This window comes from Thamnophis elegans, chromosome 1 (genome assembly GCF_009769535.1).
Source record: "Thamnophis elegans isolate rThaEle1 chromosome 1, rThaEle1.pri, whole genome shotgun sequence".
Classification (NCBI taxonomy): Eukaryota; Metazoa; Chordata; class Lepidosauria; order Squamata; family Colubridae; genus Thamnophis; species Thamnophis elegans.
This window is the reverse complement of record NC_045541.1, coordinates 27,062,195-27,081,691: the sequence shown is the minus strand read 5'-3', so window position 1 is coordinate 27,081,691 and position 19,497 is coordinate 27,062,195. Positions and strand designations below refer to the sequence as shown.

General features: G+C 39.4%; 1 protein-coding gene across 4 annotated transcripts in view; it reads right to left on the bottom strand.

Annotated features, from left to right (window-relative positions):
• Positions 1–19,497, bottom strand: part of FASTKD1 (FAST kinase domains 1) — a 28,205-nt gene that overhangs the window by 3,221 nt on the left and 5,487 nt on the right. For all 4 annotated transcript variants that reach the window (XM_032228727.1, XM_032228718.1, XM_032228735.1 and 1 more), the window contains exons 3-13: positions 19,018–19,086; positions 17,323–17,448; positions 14,265–14,660; positions 11,835–11,945; positions 10,739–10,870; positions 9,080–9,566; positions 5,928–6,042; positions 2,603–2,731; positions 1,327–1,458; positions 865–978; positions 129–270 (exon numbers count right to left, since the gene is read on the bottom strand). In XM_032228727.1, coding sequence (XP_032084618.1) covers positions 129–270; positions 865–978; positions 1,327–1,458; positions 2,603–2,731; positions 5,928–6,042; positions 9,080–9,566; positions 10,739–10,870; positions 11,835–11,945; positions 14,265–14,660; positions 17,323–17,448; positions 19,018–19,086 — 1,953 coding nt within the window. The remainder of the gene's footprint in view (positions 1–128; positions 271–864; positions 979–1,326; positions 1,459–2,602; positions 2,732–5,927; positions 6,043–9,079; positions 9,567–10,738; positions 10,871–11,834; positions 11,946–14,264; positions 14,661–17,322; positions 17,449–19,017; positions 19,087–19,497) is intronic.

Below are 19,497 nucleotides of genomic sequence, written 5' to 3'. Positions count from 1 at the left end.
TTGTAAATACAATGTGCCATCACCTGGCACATTGTATTTAATGGAATGGAAAAATCTAGTGAAAACCCTTATCGTGCTGCATTACCTGCATAACATTACCTGTGTAACATAAAAAAATACATGGTCACCTTTGAAATCCTGATGGTAGCCCTTTCCTTCCACAGGAGTGATTAGCTTCTGCACAACCTATGTTGTCTGAATTAGGAACGGCAGCATGTTGGTCTATATATGGCACAGGTTTCCTGTTTTTGCCAATCATAAATTCAAAATCTGAAAGACATGAATGGCTATCAGCAATTTGAAGCTGAAATCATACCCAACATAACTTGCAAATAGGCATTACTTCTGCATCACCAGAATAACATAAAGTAGGACTGTGCAGTGTTCGCGTTTGAAGGCAGTGAGGTGCTTCAGAGCATTTGAGGGCATGAATGGAAAAGAGCAATGTGAAGGCATCAGGCTAGAAGTCAGGAGACTGTGAGTTCTAATCTCATTTTAGGCAAGAAAAGTGGCCTTGGGCCAGTCACTCGCTCTTAGCTCTACTCACCTCACAGGGTTGTTGCTGTTGTGGGGAAAACAGGAGGAAGAAGGAATTATTGTGTGTTTGTCACCTTGAGTTAACAAAAATAATAAGGTCAGGAAATTGAATGAATGAATGTGGCAGCTGCTTGGGACTTTTAGGTTAGCTAATATGCAGCTGCAAAAACTAGACATGTGCCAAAGAATTGCTCCTAAGAGAAAAACATGTACAGTCTTCAAATCAAGAATGTCATGCCCCTACAAGATCATAACCATTTAGACAAAACACTCAAGGCTTAAGGGAAAACAAAACAAGTGTTATACTCTGTGCTTGAAACAACCCACCAATTCTATAGTAGTAAGACGTGAGTGCAGAACATCTGGCATAATGGCTTCTTCCTAGGATTTCTCCAAGTAGTATATATATCTGCTGTTGCAACAGACTGGACGAATCAGTCTCTAGGGGGGAAAAAAAGACAGTGAAGAAAATAAACACCAAGTTAGAAATACAGAGGAGACCAAACACCCCCCCCCCCCCAAATGATCTATTATTTCTCAAAGGCAAAGTTATCAGAGGCTTCCCACCATCTTGGTTCATTTTTTTTAAAAAAAGATCACAGTTCTCTAAAGGAAGCAGATCAAACATGACAAAGGAGGCCTTTAACTTTATAGTAGGCAAAGTTTCTAATTTTTCCATATCCAAGGAGTAACAAATCCATTTTTATAAAAAGAACACCACGATTCAAAGGAATTGCAGCCTTGATGAGGTTTAATGCTATTAAGGTGCCAAAAAGTAGAAATATTCACTTTTTTCCTTCATCTGTTCACAGAAGCGTTTATGAAACCATGGAATCTGAAGCTCAGGGCACTCCAAACACACAGCTCGATTCAGCTCCATCAGCTGGAGGGAGGACTTCCTTGCTGATTTCCATGGTAGAACTGTTTTTTAAAAAATCCAGAAGAAATAAGCACAACAAGACAATATTTAGAATATAACTCTGCTAACCATGAATAAAGAAAAGAAAAAAGGCTATTTTTTAGACAAAAAAAAATCACAAATGTATTAGTATCACATTTCTTACTTCACTGTGATAGCTAAGTACAGGTATCATTGAAGAATTCATAAATTAACAACTAGCACTTCTTTTTAAGAATAAAAAACATGCTAAGATTAAAACAAAACTAATTTCTAAAAGTTAAATTCAGGGAGTACTGAATCCATTCAATTTTGTTTTACTTCATGTCAGCTTCTGAAGAAGATTCTTGGTGACAACCCCTCTTTGGAGGCAGCTATACTTAAATAAATGTAGCAAAAGTAAACAGCATTATACTGATTTTTATTATTGGAATGTTTTTGTTAGAATACATTCATGGAACTTTTAGCAGCTGTTTATCCATGTATCGATAAACACAGTAGAAATGTAAAGATAAAATATATAAAATGATGGGTAGGTTGAAGTTTTTCTTTTGTTATAGGTTCATTTTTCAATTAAGAACATTGTTGAAATGCAATATCTATCTGTATCTCTCTATCTCTATTAACTATCTCTATTATCTATCTCTATTATCTGTCTCTATTATCTATCTATCTATCTATCTATCTATCTATCTATCTATCTATCTATCTATCTATCATCTATCTATCTAATCCATCCATCCATCCATCCATCCATCCATCCATCCATCCATCTATTTATCTACAAATAAAACTGTGGGTGAAATGTACACTTCAATGAGAACAATGCAGGCCCAAACAATATAAAAATCTAGCCAATCTAATTGCAGAAATTTCTTTGGCCATTTTTTAGACCCTGAGAATACAGGGTATCTGCAAACTAACCAACATAATACTTTTTGAAAGGCTTAAATAAAAAACAGGAGTAGAAATTGCTGGCAAAGAAAAAACCCTTTAAGTATAACATTACGTACTATCAAGTCAATGCACGAAAGTACTATACTTTATTTGGAGTTGTCTTTTAATTTTTTTTCCAAAGAATTGAATACTTTATTCTCAAGAATACATTTTTTTAAAATACAAGAGATATTTCTAAAGTCTATTTATTAAATAGAAATTAGCACTTACTTTGAAGCTCAGCATCCAACTTGGAGAGAAACTCTATATTAAATATAGCCGTTATCACATTCTGTGGAAAATACCCAGAAGAAGCCAATGCGAAACCAAGCAATACAAGGAGAGAAGGCTCAAAATGTTCTGTACAAAATAAAAATATGAATGCATGCTATTAAAAACCTTATTTTTCTAAAAGTAGTACAGCAGATACCATGTTTCCCCGAAATAAAACAGGGTCTTATTTTCGTTTGCTCCACGAAATATGGCCTTGGGCTTATTATAGGGGGAGGGCTTATTGTTTTGGGGTTGCCAGGAAGCTGCTCCCTTGCGAGCGGGCTCCCGAAGAGCCAGGCACAGCCGCAGGGGCGAAGCAGCCTGCATGTCTCCCAGCCTCACCATACCCCGGCCCAGCTCTCCCTGCAGGGCCAGGGCACTGCCACCGCTGCCGCGCTCTAAGCATAACTTCTTGTCTGGCTTCCAAACTCCAAAACTCAGCTGCCGAGTCTTCCAGCAGCGGCTGCTTTAGGAGTGCGCTCTTTGGTTGTGGGCCAGCTGCCGGACAGAGTCTTCCAGCAGCCAGCCCACAACCATAGAGCACACTCCTAGAGCGGCCGCTGCTGGAAGACTTGGCAGCCGAGTTTTGGAGTTTGGAAGCCAGAGAAGAAGTTATGCTCGGAGCACGGCCGTGGCGGCGCCCTGGTCCTGCAGGAAGAGCTGGGCCAGGGCATGATGAGGCTGGGAGGCATGCTTGATGGGGGTGGAACAGGCGCTCGCGCAACCCCCTTCTCCAGCTGGGCAGAGCTCCATGCACTGACCTAGGGGGTATCTCTAATGTGCCGAGCCCCAGGAGCTGGGGGGTGGGCAAAGCGCCATGTGGCTTGGTGCCTTAGGGATACCCCATAGGTCAGTGAAGGGTGCTCTGCCCGGCTGGAGAGGGGGTTTGCTGGGCGGTTGCTCATGAGCATGGTCACCTCATGGCTGCTTCGCCCCTGAGGCTGTGCCCGGCTCTCCAGGAGCCCACTCGCAAGGGAGCAGCCGCCTGGCAACTCCCCGCTTCGGCCAGGCAGAACGCCACTCCCCAATCTAGCGGTATCCCGAAGGCACCAAGCAACGTGAGAGCCTTTCCTCCCCGACTCCTGCGGCTTGCTGCCTTCGTGATACCGCTAGATCGGTGAGCAGTGCTCTGCCTGGCCAAGGGGGGGGGGGGTGTCCATGGGGCTTATTTTCGAGGGAGGGATTATATTTTTGCCCATGTGAAAAATGTGGCAAGGCGTTAGTTTCAGGACCGGTCATATTTTCGGGGCAACATGGTAGGAAATACAAACCCTCACCCCAAATTGTCACAGAAATGTACAAATTGAATAGTTGAGAACATTGATATGCTTTCTTATCTGAGAGTTAAATACTTGGCATTTTTAAAAGGTTTAGATGGGAGTAGAAATAATATATTTCCAACCTTAATTATTGTTAATTGCTTTATTTTAGCAATGTTTTTAGTTTCATATATTTTATTCTACCAAGTTATTAAGATTAGGGGACATACAATCAGTGTAAAGAATGAATGGAAAAGAGCAGTTCTGAAATTGTTTTAATATAACTTTTAATTCTTTTCAGTTTTGAAAAATCTATGCATTTCCAAAACTATAAAAAAAATTATGACATCATAACACTTTCATTTTCCTTTCTTTCCCTTTTGATATTTCCAGTTTTTCTTCATTCAAAATTTATTTGCACTGCTCCTCTTTTGAGAGATGCCCAAAATGTTCTATAATAATCTAAAAACATTTGAGATTACCGGTAGAAGCAAAACAATCCATGCTAAGAAATAGGGAATTCATGATTGAGGAAAGCCAAGATAATGGCCCTTTAAAAGATACATCAGCACTGGGGCTTATTGTTGCTGAGAAATGTTTTAAATGCATTCCACCATATACTGTATAACAGAAGGGCCAGCTGTCAACTCTGAAGCGAACCTGGCTGAAACTATTTTTGAGGCTTCAGGATTGCCACAAGGAAGAAGAAGGGACAGGGAGAGGGGAAATAGATAGCTGGGGTTTTGTAGTCAAAACAAAAAGTTTTCCTGTGGGAACCAAGGACATTCCAATAGATAGCTGGGAAGAGGAGGAGTGGAGCAACCGGCCAGCACCTCTATTGGACAATATGATTGATGACTTGGGGGAAGGGGGAACTTTTACTTTTTAATCAGGTGAAAACCACAGGAACTTCCAGAGTTAGTTTTCACCAGTTGTGCCGATATGATGTATCTAATGAATTGTTCTTTGAGGAATCTACCTGCCTCAGAGTTCTGCTTTTTTTATGGGTGCATTACTTACAACATTGACACCAGCATGGCACAAACAACTTAAACTTATTTGTCAAAATCCTATCCTATCCTCATTACAGTCATATTGTGTGAACAAATAATGAATAATCAGCATGGGAGGAAGGGCATGATGGCAAATATCACTCAATAGGGCAGGACCTTTTTGTTTTTATTCATTGGGCTTATGTTGAAGAGAAGAACAGATTCTATACCCACATTCTCTCCATGTAACTAATTGTAAGAACAATGATACTTAATACCAGTATGCATATAGCAATAGCAATAGCAGTAGACTTATATACCGCTTCATAGGCCTTTCAGGCCTCTCTAAGCGGTTTACAGAGAGTCAGCATATTGCCCCCAACAATCTGGGTCCTCATTTTACCCACCTCGGAAGGATGGAAGGCTGAGTCAACCCTGAGCCGGTGAGATTTGAACCGCTGACCTGCTGATCTAGCAGTAGCCTGCAGTGCTGCATTTAACCACTGTGCCACCTTGGCTCTTATATCACTCCTTTATTTGCTCAGTCCTTGCCAGGGGATTACTTTCACAAATTTACAAAGTTTTGCCTTCATGTGTATGGCTCTTTTGCAACATATTTTCTAAAAATATGTAAGCAAAAGTGTAAGCAACTTTGTAAGCATCCTTAGAGAAAATAACCAGATAAAATACTCTTAAAAATCCATTATTTTTATTTTAAAAAAATCTATTTTCAGTGACCATTTTAATGTATTCCTACTTAGAACTGTAGTTATTTTTAAAAGCTATAAAATGGGACAGTGCCCACATCATGGTTGGTTCTTTAAATTTCCTCTTTAAGAACGTTTAATAAACATTCAGAAGTTAGAATATTCTCAATGAAAATAATGAAAGAGACGAAGTACATATATTTGCTTTCTTTCCTTTTAAGAAAGAGACAGAAATAGAACAGTTTATAGCTTGACATTTTCTTTATATGTTCACTGTCACTTCCAGAAAAATGTAATCTGACAATCCTTTTGATAGTCAACTTACCCAAGTGAAGACTGATATGGTTAATGCAAGCCTCAAAAAATTTCTCAGGTTCAGGGGGTTCATAATTAAATAAAGAAAATAGAACAAGAATAACATGTACTTCTGAATAGTAAATCTAGAGAAAGAAAAGAAAATAGGAGAAATTGGCTCATGTGTTTTTGCCAGTTTTGCATAACAGTCAAAATCCAACCAAATTTGAGATTACAACTATCTGTCAACCTCTCCAAGCCTTCTTAAAACCCTGGGGAGAAGAGGTTTTCAAATATTCTGGTCCCAAGAAACTTTGATACTTCTAACTAGAACTTTAAGTTATGCTCTGAAACAGAAGGGTAGCTCAGGAGTTTATTGTAATGAGGAGTCATGCTTTTCTAATCAGCTCCAGTTGTTTGCTTACTTGCAATATTCTCAGCATTTTTCAAAGGCAAAGGCCAAGTTATAGTACTCCATATAAGATTTAACTACCAGTATTTTTCAGACTATAAGACGCACCAGTGTATAAGACGCACCAAGATTTCAAAGAGGGAAGTAAGGAAAAAAGTTTTTGCCTTCCCTCAGCCCCTAGCATCTCTCTGCAAGCTTCAGCAGGGCTGGGGTAAGGCAAAAACGCCCCTGTTTTTGTGAAAAATGGATAGGAAATGGGCTGTTTTCCCCAAAAACGGAGGCGTTTTTGCCTTACCCCAGCCCTTCCAAACCCTGCAGAGGGCTGCTGGGGGCTGAGGGAAGGTAAAAATGCCTGTTTTTGTGAAAAAAGCCCCGTGTAAAAGATGCACCAACATTTCAATGCTCTTTTAGGGAGGAAAAAGGTGTGTCTTATACTCAAAAAAATATGGTAAGTATTTGTCCCTATAGATTTGGCACCTCAACAAAAGATAGACTTAAAAAAAAAAAAAAAAAAAAGACAGAATCCTATTCTCAGCAAAACCTGGGCCCCTCGGTTCAGATGACAATTCTGAAATAATCCTAAATGGAAAACTTCACCTTAACAATCATAATCTGAGTTCTGATGTCATTTCTGATCTTGAACTAATAGACATTTGCAAATGAAGGAGGAGAAATCATTTATTTAAAACAAATGATTGGGTGGGAGATGCAAAAGGCTGCTTAACAAAGGATGTCTGATTTGGGAGAAGCTGGTTCCTTGGTGGATTTTAACCCTTTCCATGACAGGAACTATGTTTTATTTCTACACACACACACACACCACCACCACCACCACCTTCAATTGCTTCTTTCCCTCATCTTCGTCCAGTTTTGTTTTCTGCTTTCTCTTCCCTTTTCAGTACATTTTGATCTTATGAACCCACTTCCATCCTGTTTTTTTTCTGAAAATCTAAAAATCTTTTTTTTTTCTTGGCACATTAGGGATACCCTCTAGGTTAGTGCATGAAGCTCTGCCCAGCTGGAGAAGGGCTCGCGCGAGCGCCTGTTCTGCCCCCAGCAAGCATGCCTCCCAGCCTCACCGTGCCCTGGCCCAGCTCTCCCTGTAAGGCCAGGGCGGAGGCAGCAATGGTGCCACGCTCTGAGCATAACTTCTTCTCCGGCTTCCAAACTCCAAAACTCGGCTGCTGAGTCTTCTGGACAGAGTGTCTTCCAGGGTTCCATGCACTGACCTAGGGGGAATCCCTAATGTGCCAAGCTGCAAGAGCTGCAGCGTGGGCAGAGCGCAACGTGGCTTGGTGCCTTAGGAATACCCCCTAGGTCAGTGAATGGTACTCTGCCCGGCTGGAGAGGGGGTTTGCCGGGCGGCTACTCGTGAGCATGGTCACCTCATGGTTGCTTCACCCCTGAGGCTCTACCCGGCTCTCTGGGAGCCCACTCGCAAGGGAGCAGCCACCCGACAACTCCCCCCTCTAGCCAGGCAGAACGCCACTCCCCAACCTAGCAGTATCCCGAAGGCACGAAGCAACGTGAGCGCCTTTCTGTCCCCCTGGCTCCTGCGGCTTGGTGCCTTTGGGATACCACTAGGTTGGTGAGCGGTGGGTGCTCTGCCTGGCTGGGGGGGGGGATGGGTTGTCCAGGGGGCTTATTTTCAGGGGTGGGCTTATATTTTTGCCCACGTGAAAAATGTGGCAAGGCGTTAGTTTCAGGACAGGTTGTATTTTCGGGGAAACATGGTATGTAACTTAAAAAATGAAAATGCTGTGAAATCCGGACTAGTTCAGATTAAATATACGCATTCAGTTTTCACTGATTTCATTTCAATTAGCAACTCCACACTTTTCTATTTAAAAATCAATCAAATTCTCATTATTTGAGGTTGTATACAGGTAGTCCTTGACTTTTACAACAGTTTGTTTAGTGACCAAGTTACAAGTGACTTTGGACTATTTTTCTTACTTAAGACTGTTGCAGCATCTCCACGGTCATATAATCAAAATTCATACGCTTGGCAACTGACTCGTATTGATGACAGTCGCAATGTCCCAGGGTCATGTGATCACCTTTTGTGAACTGCTGACAAGCAAAATCAATGAGGAAGCCAGATTCATTTTACAACCGTGTTACTAACTTAACAATTTTGGTCGTAAGTCGAGGACTTCCTGTATATTCAATATTTCTGCATGCTCCTCATCCTACAATCTGTAACAAAAATATATGTATTTATAAACTAAAAATATATTTTAAATTGAGAATCAATAAGCTGTATTAAACAGGGTTTAAAGGAGGAGCTCTGACAATTCAAGTGACTACAAATAAAAAAAAAACTACCAGATAAAGAACAGTACAGAAATATAAATAGGTATGGTACTGTACAGCTGGAATTAGAAGAAAACAAGATCGTACCACAACCATGGAAATAAAACAATAGAGTTGGAAGGGACCTTGGAGGTCTTCTAGTCCAACCCCCTGCTCAAGGATACCCTACACTATTTCAGACAAACTTGTGAAGGCGAGCTATTCCATTGGTTGATTGCTCTCACCATTAGCGTGAGAGCAATGTATGACATTATCTTTTGACAAATCATGTTCTTTGGGCACCAAGCCCACATTTTTCACATAACTAGCAGGGTTCCTTAAATCCAATTTCTATGCCGCAACTGAACCTTCAGTGTGTATAGCATATGCTCTATTGCAGAATTGCAGGCCTTCCCTCATTGCCCACTACCCATTTCTTCACTCTCAAGAAAGAGAGACAAGATAGTCCTTTGTACCTGATCAATATGTTCGGTGGCAACTGCAGCTATTCTGTCCAGTAACAGTGGACAGCGATAGTTGGTTCCAATCAGAAAGGATGCAAACTTCACGACATTTGATGGTGTGATCTGATCTCGCAACTGACGTAAAGCAGCTATGGTCTTCCCGAGAAGCACTTCCTGAAACCATTTCCCGTTTAAGTATCTGAATTCCTTCAGCAAAAGATCCAAATTGTTCATTCTCTCAAGTCTCTGAAATGCGCAATTGTTAACTTTTTGCAAAAGTGTCCCGTATGGTCCGGAATAGCTTTTCTGATTCGGCTTATGATGTTTCATCCATTTTAGGAGATCTACGGTAAAGCTATTGAGCTGATTCAGATTGCACTGAGGTAGGACAGCATTAATTTGAGTAACTACAGCTTCATCCACATAAGGAGAAGGAAGATTAGAGAGAACGTGGACCAGCATGAGAACATCAGCGGGGACTCTTTTAACTTGTAAATGGCTGGAATTGAGACAACAATAAACAAAGAATACATTAATAAAATAATAAATTGGGGGGGACCATTAATTAAAAAAACCAATGCACAAGATATGTGTACCACGTATGTTTTTACTACATAATTTTCAGATAGATCACATGCATACTTATTAAAATGTGCTGAGGACTATTTTCAGAGTTATAATGCTAGAAAACTGGAAATAAGGAACAAAGAAAATAAGCAACCAACAGTATTAAACATTTATAATTGAAACCATTATTTCTATGAATTTTAGCTAAGAATTTAATGAAGATACGTATCTATTAAAGCCATAAAGGTAAAAACAATATGTTTAACTAATGCATGTCCTTTTATTTCCAGATGATGCATACATTGCTCTGAGCATAATTTTACAAATGAAATAAACACACAACACAGACAGACACATAAACGCACATACATATATGTACATATAAAATTTAGAGAGGAGGGGGGAATTTACAAAGGAGGGTAAACTGTCAAAAAGCAGTACATTGAGTTTTGATTAATAGAGACATTTAGGTAGATGTCACTCAAATAGAAGAGAATGATACCGGGAAAGGGGGGGGGGGGAATGGAATGTGGTTTGTTCATGTATGTAACAAACACTTGGAAGTTCAAACAGAATTTTCCAGGTGAGTCACAGTCTATTTGAATGCTAAATTAATACAGAAATACAACATGCATTGAAATTTGGAAGAAGGAGACATTGAGTCCAAAATCTTCATTTTTATTCTTCAAATAGCTGTCACCACAATTTTTATAAAAATAAGAAATTGTTAGAAATAATTTATTTTCCAGACATTGTATGAGTTAGCTGGTGAGCCAGTATCAAATAGACTTACAGAACATTTGCTCTATAGAAGTGTAATGCACACTTCTATAGGGCAAGTGTTCTGTGAACCTATTTGCAAAGCTGTATTGAATTTGCAGACCTGGGCAGTTCTGTCACTTGTTTAAATCAGTATTTCGTTAGTGCTCAGCTGCGATGTGTAGGATTCCTAAAAAGTCTGAAAAAGACAGATCCACCATTTTATATTCCCTTACAACTCATCAAGTGTTTCTAACCCCCATGAAATACAAGCCCGAATGAATAAAGTTCAAGTCTGAGAAACTAGATGTGCTGGGAGGGAGGGGTGGGGGAGTACCTTCTTACCAGATTGTCAATTGTTGTAATTTGGAATATAGGTCAGATTTGGGCCAATGCAGCATGGCTAGCACATTTGTCATTCTCAAAAGCTCGTATGGTTTATACTGATCCAAGTATTTGTGAAAGAGGGATATAATCCTGAAAGCCAAAAAGATACACATTGCAGCATTAGGTTTCAAGTTAGAATGTTCTCTAGAGTGACTTATTCCGTTATACATACCAGACAAGCAGCAAAGTACAATTTTAAAACAAGTGGACCTTGTTTTAAAGGTCCATTCTCTTGCAGCAATTCGTATGTAATTCTTAGGGTTCTTTGGCCCGCCATACAGACTAAAAATACCTTTTTGGTATAATTTTCTAATTATAATTTTTTATATAAATTATGCAATAATAGTATAGTACTGTCTGGAATAAAAATAATGTCCTGGTTAACACCATCATCCTAATCATTAACCTATAACCCAGCAACGACAACTGGAATTTCCCCACCCCCCCACTTCAATAATGTCTTTCTATATTTTGAGATAATTATTCTGAAATAACATACAGTTCCATATTAGTCAATCTAAGCTCAAAGTATTTAACCTTCTTCTCAATTTTAAAACCCGTTTTATTCATCGGGGTTTCTCAATCACAGTCATATTTTTAACTGACATCTTTCTTCTTTGCTTATTTATTTTAAATCCAGCTAATGCATTAAAATCTTTTGATTTCTTTCATTCATTAAATATTCTATATCATTCTTGGATTCTTGCATAATTGAAACTAAAGCATCATCAAAAGACCCTATTTTATAAGTCTTTAAATTTTCAAGCCTATTGTTTTCTCATCCTGTCTGATATTGCTCTTCAAAACTTTTAGAACTAAAATAAAAAGCAGAAATGACAAAGGATATCCTTCTCTACAGCATGGTCATAAGTGTGTCTAGCCGATTGCAAGCTTTTACTTCTAAGAAATACATTTAGACTTGGGGTATAATACTAAATAACTACTATAACACGCCATGTTGTATGTTGACTAAAATATACCCAGACATTTGCTCACAAAAATAAAGAATAACTTATAACATGAATAGGATTCTTATGTTGTCTTAGAAGATTACTTTTGAATCAGTAGTGGATTTCTGTATTGTACTTCTTGCATTTTTTCCGCCACAATTAACGTTTGGTATCGATCCAAATCATCTGCGATTAGTAGGATCTTTTCACTTAACCTAAAAAGAAATGCAGATATATTTATATATGCATATGTTTCTGATAGAAAACCTGCCTGAGCATTCAGAGTCCATCATTCTTTTAAAACATAGCTTGCTGATCAACCAAGAATAAATTTTCACGAAAGAAATTTTCTGAAAGACATTGAAAAGTGTAGAAATTCAGATGAACAACACAAGTTAATTTTCCGCAAATAAAAAACTGGTGAAATTTTCAAGTCAATGTTTATTAGGGATTTTGACCTGACAGCAATGTGAAATATTTGCTGCTGATTTCGTGTGTGCAAGTGTGTGCCTACTTACTGCTCGACTTACGAACCCCAATTTGGTCCAACGTTTCTGTTGCCAAGTGAAACATGTGTTAAGTCAACGTTGCCCCATTTTATTATCTCTCTTGGCACAGTGAATCACTGCAGTTGTTAAGTTAGTAACGTGGTTGTAAAGTGAATCTGGCTTCCCCATGGATTTTGCTTATCAGATCACAAAAGGTGATGACATGACCCTGGGACACGCCCACTGTCGTAAATATGAGTCAGCTGCCAAGCATCTGAATTTTGCTCATGTGACCATGGGGATGCTCAATGGCTGTGTGAAAAATTATCAGTCGCTTTTTGCAATGCATTGTAACTTTGAACAGTCACTTAAGGAACTGTTTGTAAGTCGAGGATTACCTCTACTTCCCAGGCTAGCCTACGTTTTTCTATTGCCTGAGAATCTTCCATCTCTTCAACTACTGTGTTTCCCAAAAAATAAGACCCAACCAGAAAATAAGCCCTAGCATGATTTTTCCAGATGCTCATAATATAACCCTACCCTTTCCCCAAATAATCCCCAATTAAGACCGTGCTTCCCCTCCATGCCTCTACATCTGCCTGCTACTTGGAGGGCCAGCCCAGTAGTCGCTCAGACTCACCTGCGCAACCCAAGTGCACCAGCCAAGGGACAGGTGGGCTGCCAGACACCGTTGACCTCTGCATGATCACTGTCTCCTGTGCTGGCCAAGCCCCCTCCTCCCCCCCCCCGAGGCCTGACAACCTTAACTGGAGCTTATTTTGGGGGGTAGGGCTTATATTACGAGCATCCTGAAAAATCATGGTAGGCTTTATTTTCTGGTTGGGTCTCATTTTCAGGGAGACATGCTAGTACAATCCCTGTCCAGCCAGCATAAGGTCAATTGGTAATTAGAAATAAAATGTAAATAAATATGCGCCATGCATGCAGTACAACAGCATTGCTTTTATTTTGAAAGCAACTTTTTTCAATTTACGTATTTGCATGAGTATGTGCCTATGCACCTTCACGGCCCCAGTTTCTCATTAATTGCCCCCACCCCACCCCGTCTAGCATATCCCAAAAATATATATTAACAAGGAGTGAAAAATGGAAACATCATAGTAATTCATCCTGTAGGAACAATGACTTTTAACACCCCAAACACAAATATTTTGCCAACTAAGACCATGTCATAACAAGTTTTAAAAAATAGCAACATAAACCAACATGATTAAAGAAATATTTTTAGATATAATTGACAAAGTTCCACATAATTTGTGGTCATTTGCAATACCTGTGTCAGGCCTGCAGCCATATTTTCTTTTGGGTCTTTGGCTTGCCACACTTTCTATTATTCTGCTATGCATTTTCTATTGTGGGAAAATGGGAGGGGGATTGTAAGGAGTCACATACTATGTAGCCAAAACAAAATTCCTTCTAGAGAGCCAAGGTCATCCTGACCAGAATTGGATGGGTGGAACTGCCCGCATGGCAGTGGGAGATTGGACCATGTGATGGGCTTGTGGGTGTGGGGGCAAGATCTTGAACTTTCAACTGGATGGGGAAACCGGGAAGCTTTCAGATTCGGGTTTTCCCAGATGTGCCAATATGGCTCTCTTAATAAATTGGAACTTTGAGCAATACTTTGCCTTGGACTCTGATTTACTTTTGGATGCTATTTGGAACTCTGACATTCTGCTTGTGGAAACGCTTTTCAAATGCTGAATGTGCAATAATATTTGAATTAAGATTTAAAAGAAAAAGAAGAAAATGGGATGTTTGGTTTTGGTTCAGAGAAGGGAAGGATAATTCTCCTGCATACAGGCAGTCATCTATCTAGAAGCCGGGGCTGCAACTTGCAAAGAATGTAATTCCTTATGAAGATAATTCATTAATACTTGACATTTTGATTTCTTGGTTTACAGCCTGTATTTATGAGGAAATAAACTCTCAATAGCCACAGTGTACATGTAACTCATAATTTAAACTTTCACTACTCTTAAAAAGAATGCACAAATAAATCAGCAAGACAACAAATACACTTACTCTTTTTGCATCTCTTGTTGTACCATGGGTGCAAGATGAATAAACAATTGCATGATATTCAACGGACTACTGCAATTGTCCTTAAGTTCTATCAGCTTTTCTTTGGCAAGTAATCTAAATTCAGTGCTGTTGAATTGTAAATTCTGGTAGAGTCCAAGAATGATAGAAATGTCCTCAACCCGTAACTCTTGTGAATGCTGTATAAAAATGCTGTTACATTTTTTCACCAGCGGCCAGTGCAGAAAACCGACATTCCGGAGAAACTGTACAAATCGCCTGGCGTCATTGACTGAGATGTTTGTTCTTTCAAACAAGCCTTCTGCTTTTTCTATTAACCGTTTTTTAAAATTCCATGAGATAACAGGAGATATGCAGTTCATTACAACGGACAAAGCCCTAAAAAAAAACATATTTAAAATTATTGTGCTTATTCATTTCATCAGAAAATCGAACAATGCTTAAGAAATCGGCATTGAGTAAGAGAAAAAGGGAGGGTGGTTTTAAACAGGGCATATTAGAGCATTTATGTTAACTACTTGAAATTGGGGGCAAACAAATGTTACGTACCGTATTTTTTGGTGTATGAGGCATCTTTCCCCCCCCAAAAAAGAGGGTGAAAATCTGGGTGCATCTTATACACTGAATACAGAATTTGTGGCCTCCTGAAAACCCGCCCCCTTCACAAAAATGGACATGCAGAGGGTTGGGAGGCCTGCAGTGCTCCAGGGGGGCAGGGACAGCAAAAACGAGCCTTTTTTTTTTGCTTGTTTTTGCCCCCCCCCCCCCAGCCCCCAGGATTATTTTGCAGGCCTCTCAAACTCTGCATTATCACAAAAAAAAAAAATGAGGCCTGCAGAGGGATTGGGAGGTCTGCAGCGTGCAAAAACTTTTTTCTTTTAATTTACCTCTTCAAAATCTTGGTGCATCTTATACTCCAAAAATATGGTAATAAAGTTTTTGCCTTTCAGCAATGCTGTTCTTCTTTTAAAAGAAAGCCACCTGTCAAATTATTTCTCCTTATTATGAAGACCGCAATGCTTGCAGGCAAAACAACTGAAAGCATTCATACGTAAGCTCAAGTGGGATATTAGATAAGATTGCTTCACTGAAATTAAGCTTCAATGTGCTTATTCAAGGGGGCTTATTGCTGAATAGATATGTGTGGTATAAGACGGGTTCCCCAACCCCCAGGCTGTGGACCAATACCAAGTCCTTGACCCATTAGAAATTGGGCTGCATAGCTGGAGGTGAGCAGGTGAGCAAAACCGTGCATGCAGTTTCTAAGGATGTAGGTTGCACAATCCTCCTTCCCACCCACCCCCAGTCTGTGGAAAAATTATCTTCCATGAAACTGGTCCCTGATGTCCAAAAGGTTGGGGACCGTTACTATAAGAGATTGACTTGAAAAGCAATGTACTCCTACTTCTCTCAAGGATATCTTAGCCTCAGTTCAGCTGCATACTTCCTACTGAAATAATAATACTGATTTACAGACAAGTTTACATATGGTTAGGTGTAGGGTAAATAATTCTAGAAACAACATCCCTGGTAGCTAGACAAGATTCAGCAAGTTAGGAAACCCAGAGCCACGTAATGTTTTTCTTATAACATCAGCCATTCCCAACTAAAAAGCAAGCGACTCCTTCATTATTGAAAAATAAATCCCACCAATCAACAAATAGAGACATTAACTCTTATTTTAAATTGCACTTGGAAATATTTCAGGCATTATATGAGCTCTTGACTTATGAATGGTCATTTAATGACTGCTCAGAGTTATAATACACCCCAAAAAAGTTACTTATGATTTGTAAGTGTAAGTATATTGCTCCATCCCCACAGACACACGATTGCATTTTGCAGATACGTGATTCCATTTTGGGTCCTTGACAACCGAGGTGGCGCAGTGGTTAAATGCAGCACTGCAGGCTACTTCAGCTGACTGCAGTTCTACAGTTCGGCTGTTCAAATCTCACCGGCTCAGGGTTGACTCAGCCTTCCATCCTTCTGAGGTGGGTAAAATGAGGACCCGGATTGTTGTTGGGGGCAATATGCTGACTCTGTAAACCGCTTAGAGAGGGCTGAAAGCCCTATGAAGCGGTATATAAGTCTAACTGCTATTGCTATTTATGGCCAGTTGCATCCCACAGCGATACAATTGCGTTTTGCAATTTATTTTTTTGTCATTTTTTTGAGAAAATACACCCATTGGATAAGCAGGATTTGGGCTTTCGACCACATGAGTCTCTTAATTGCCATGATGTCTTGCTTAACAACTGCTGTAAATATGGTCATAAATTTGAGTTCAGTCATGTGGTGACTCAACTTACAACCAAAATTCCAGATTCAATTGTAGTTATCTGTATTTAAAACATTCAAACTATGTTATCCTCACAACAGAGCACGTTCAATTATACATTAGTTCTACAATAAGCTAAGTTGAGAATATTCTCTACTAAACTAGTATCAACTATCCTGTTTCCCTAAAAATAAGGCCTCCCCGGATAATAAGCCCAATTGGGCTTTTGAGCACATGTGCTAAAACAAGCCCTCCCCTGAAAATAAGCCCTCCCTGAAAATATTGCAACACAGCAGTAGCCATGAGATAACCACGCTCACTGCCTCCTGCTCACCTCAAAAATAATAAGACCTCCCTGAAAATAAGTGCTTATTTCGGGGGTCAAAAGGAAATAAGACCCTGTCTTATTTTCAGGGAAACACAGTAGTTGATACTAGTCAATACTAAACTTCCTTCCCGGCGCTTTTAAGATCTATGTGCTACTATGTACATCCAAAGCTGTATTCATGTCAGCAATTGGGTTCATGGGAACAATGAGGGCATGCTTTCCTTATTAATTCTCTCCATTTCAGGGGTGTCAAACTCACATCATCACCATGTGATGTATCGAGACTTCTCCTCCCCTTTGCTAATCCAGGTGTGGACATGGCCATTATGTGACGCATCTGGCCCATGGGCCGGGAGTTTGACAACTCTGCTCTATTTAATCTTTAAAGACCTGTGAATCTATGGCTAGAATCTTTATTAAATAAAAATTACCTTGAATCCTGTATGGAATCCAATTTCTTATCTGCCATATCAGCTATATCACCCATGAGTGGACTATGATGTAGTTGTTGTTCATGTACACACAATGCAAATTTAGAGAGCAGAGGTGGAGTCAGTCTGAGGATAACAAAGACAATAAAGTTACTGTGTCAAAAGGCTACAGATAAACTAGGTCAATTTTCACTATTTCTCCATGAGTACCCTATACATGTCCTAAGGAGAAATTTGAAGCTTAGAAACTTAATTAAGTAAAGGTAGAAAAGCCTTCCAGAAAGCATTCAATAACTTCAGGGTATAAAGCAATTGGAATTCATTGTCACCATAAATTCCAGTGCAAATATCCACCTACTTCCTCTCTTTAAGGGATTGCTATTAAACTTAAGATTGGTTCAGCTCCAGCTAAATATGCTGGATGCAAAGCACTGGTAGTCGTCAACTTACAACAGTTCATTTAGTGACTGTTCAAAGTTACAACGGCACTGAAAAAAGTGATCATTTTTCATGCTTATGGCTGTTGTGGCCTTCCATAGTCAACATGATTTACATTCAGATGCTTGACAACTGACTCACATTTATGATGATTGCAGTGTCCCGGAGTCACATGATCCCGTTTTGAGACCTTTTAACAAGCAAGATCAATGGGGAAACCAGATTCACTTAATAACTATGTCTCTAATTTAACAACTGCAGTGATTCACTTATCAAACGCGGCAAGAAAAATCATAAAATGGGGAAAAACTCACTTAACAAATTTCTCATTGAACAATACACATTTTGGGCTCAACTGTGGTCATAAGTTGAGGAGTACCTGTACATTTCCTGCTTCAGATCCAAATACTGCGGAACACTAGTATTTGAAGCTGTATAGTACTTCAGATTTAATTTGGAAAAAAAGTTGCAGACTGCACAGGACTACGAATAATGCCTTCCTACAGTTTCTGCTTACTTAACTACCCTGTTTCCCTGAAAATAAGACCTCCACAGATAATAAGCCCAATCGGGCTTTCGAGCGCATGCACTAAATAAGCCCTCCCTTGAAAATAAGTCCTCCCCGACACAGCAGTAGCCATGAGGTGACCACACTCACCGCCTCCTGCACCTCAAAAATAATAAGACCTCCCTGAAAATAAGGCTAAGCGCTTATTTCGGGGGTCGAAAGAAAATAAGACCGTGTCTTATTTTCGGGGAAACACAGTAGTTACTCACAATTGACAACTTACAAACATCAGAGCACATCCTTCACAATCCGTAGCTACTGAGGACATATTTTTATTCCTCACAGCTGAGGACAGGGTTCCTCAGAATGAGCAGCTGGTTCTTTCTTTGTCTCTTCCTCCCGCTGAACTTCACCAGCAAATTTTTGTTTGCTCTCCTTGATCACACACTCAGTTTGGACAAACTCTAGTGAGTGAATATGGAATTCAGAATTGCTGTCTAAAGTTACTGAGTATATTTTGAATAAATAACTATAGTAAAATAATTTTATATTGATAGTTTCTACTTTTAATATAATAATCCATGAAAATTTATCTAATGTCACAATTTGAACCATCAACGTTCTGTGAGACAAGAGAAAGCATTAAAAATATTGCTGCTAGTGCTAATTTTGTGAGATTTATTCCAAGCATGAAATATTGACTTTCCAATTAATAGGAAAAGGAACAAACAGATAAAAAATATACTTACTCATTTAATCGCTTCCAGCCTTCTATAACCAACTCTTCTACAAGTGAGTCATGGGCATCAACATCAAACCTTCAGAAGGAATAAAAAGTGAGCCAAACAAATTGTCATAGATATTTTAGAGTTAAAGAAATCTATATACTGAGATCAACAAATTGTAACTTGGTAGCATATACTGTATTTATTTTTGCTACACTACCTACATACATACATAGTACACAAAATTGTCTGCTACAACGTCCTGCCTGTCAACAACTACTTTAGCTTCAACCTCAATAATACAAAGGGAAACAAAAGATACAAACTCAAGGTAAATGGCTCCAAACTCAATTACAGAAAATACAACTTCAGCAACACAGTACTCAATGCCTGGAATCCCCTGCCCGGCTGTTGTTACAGCCTCAAACCTCCACAGCTTCAAACTATCTACCATGGACCTCACCCCATTCCTAAGAGGTCCGTAAAGGGGGTGTGCATAAGCAC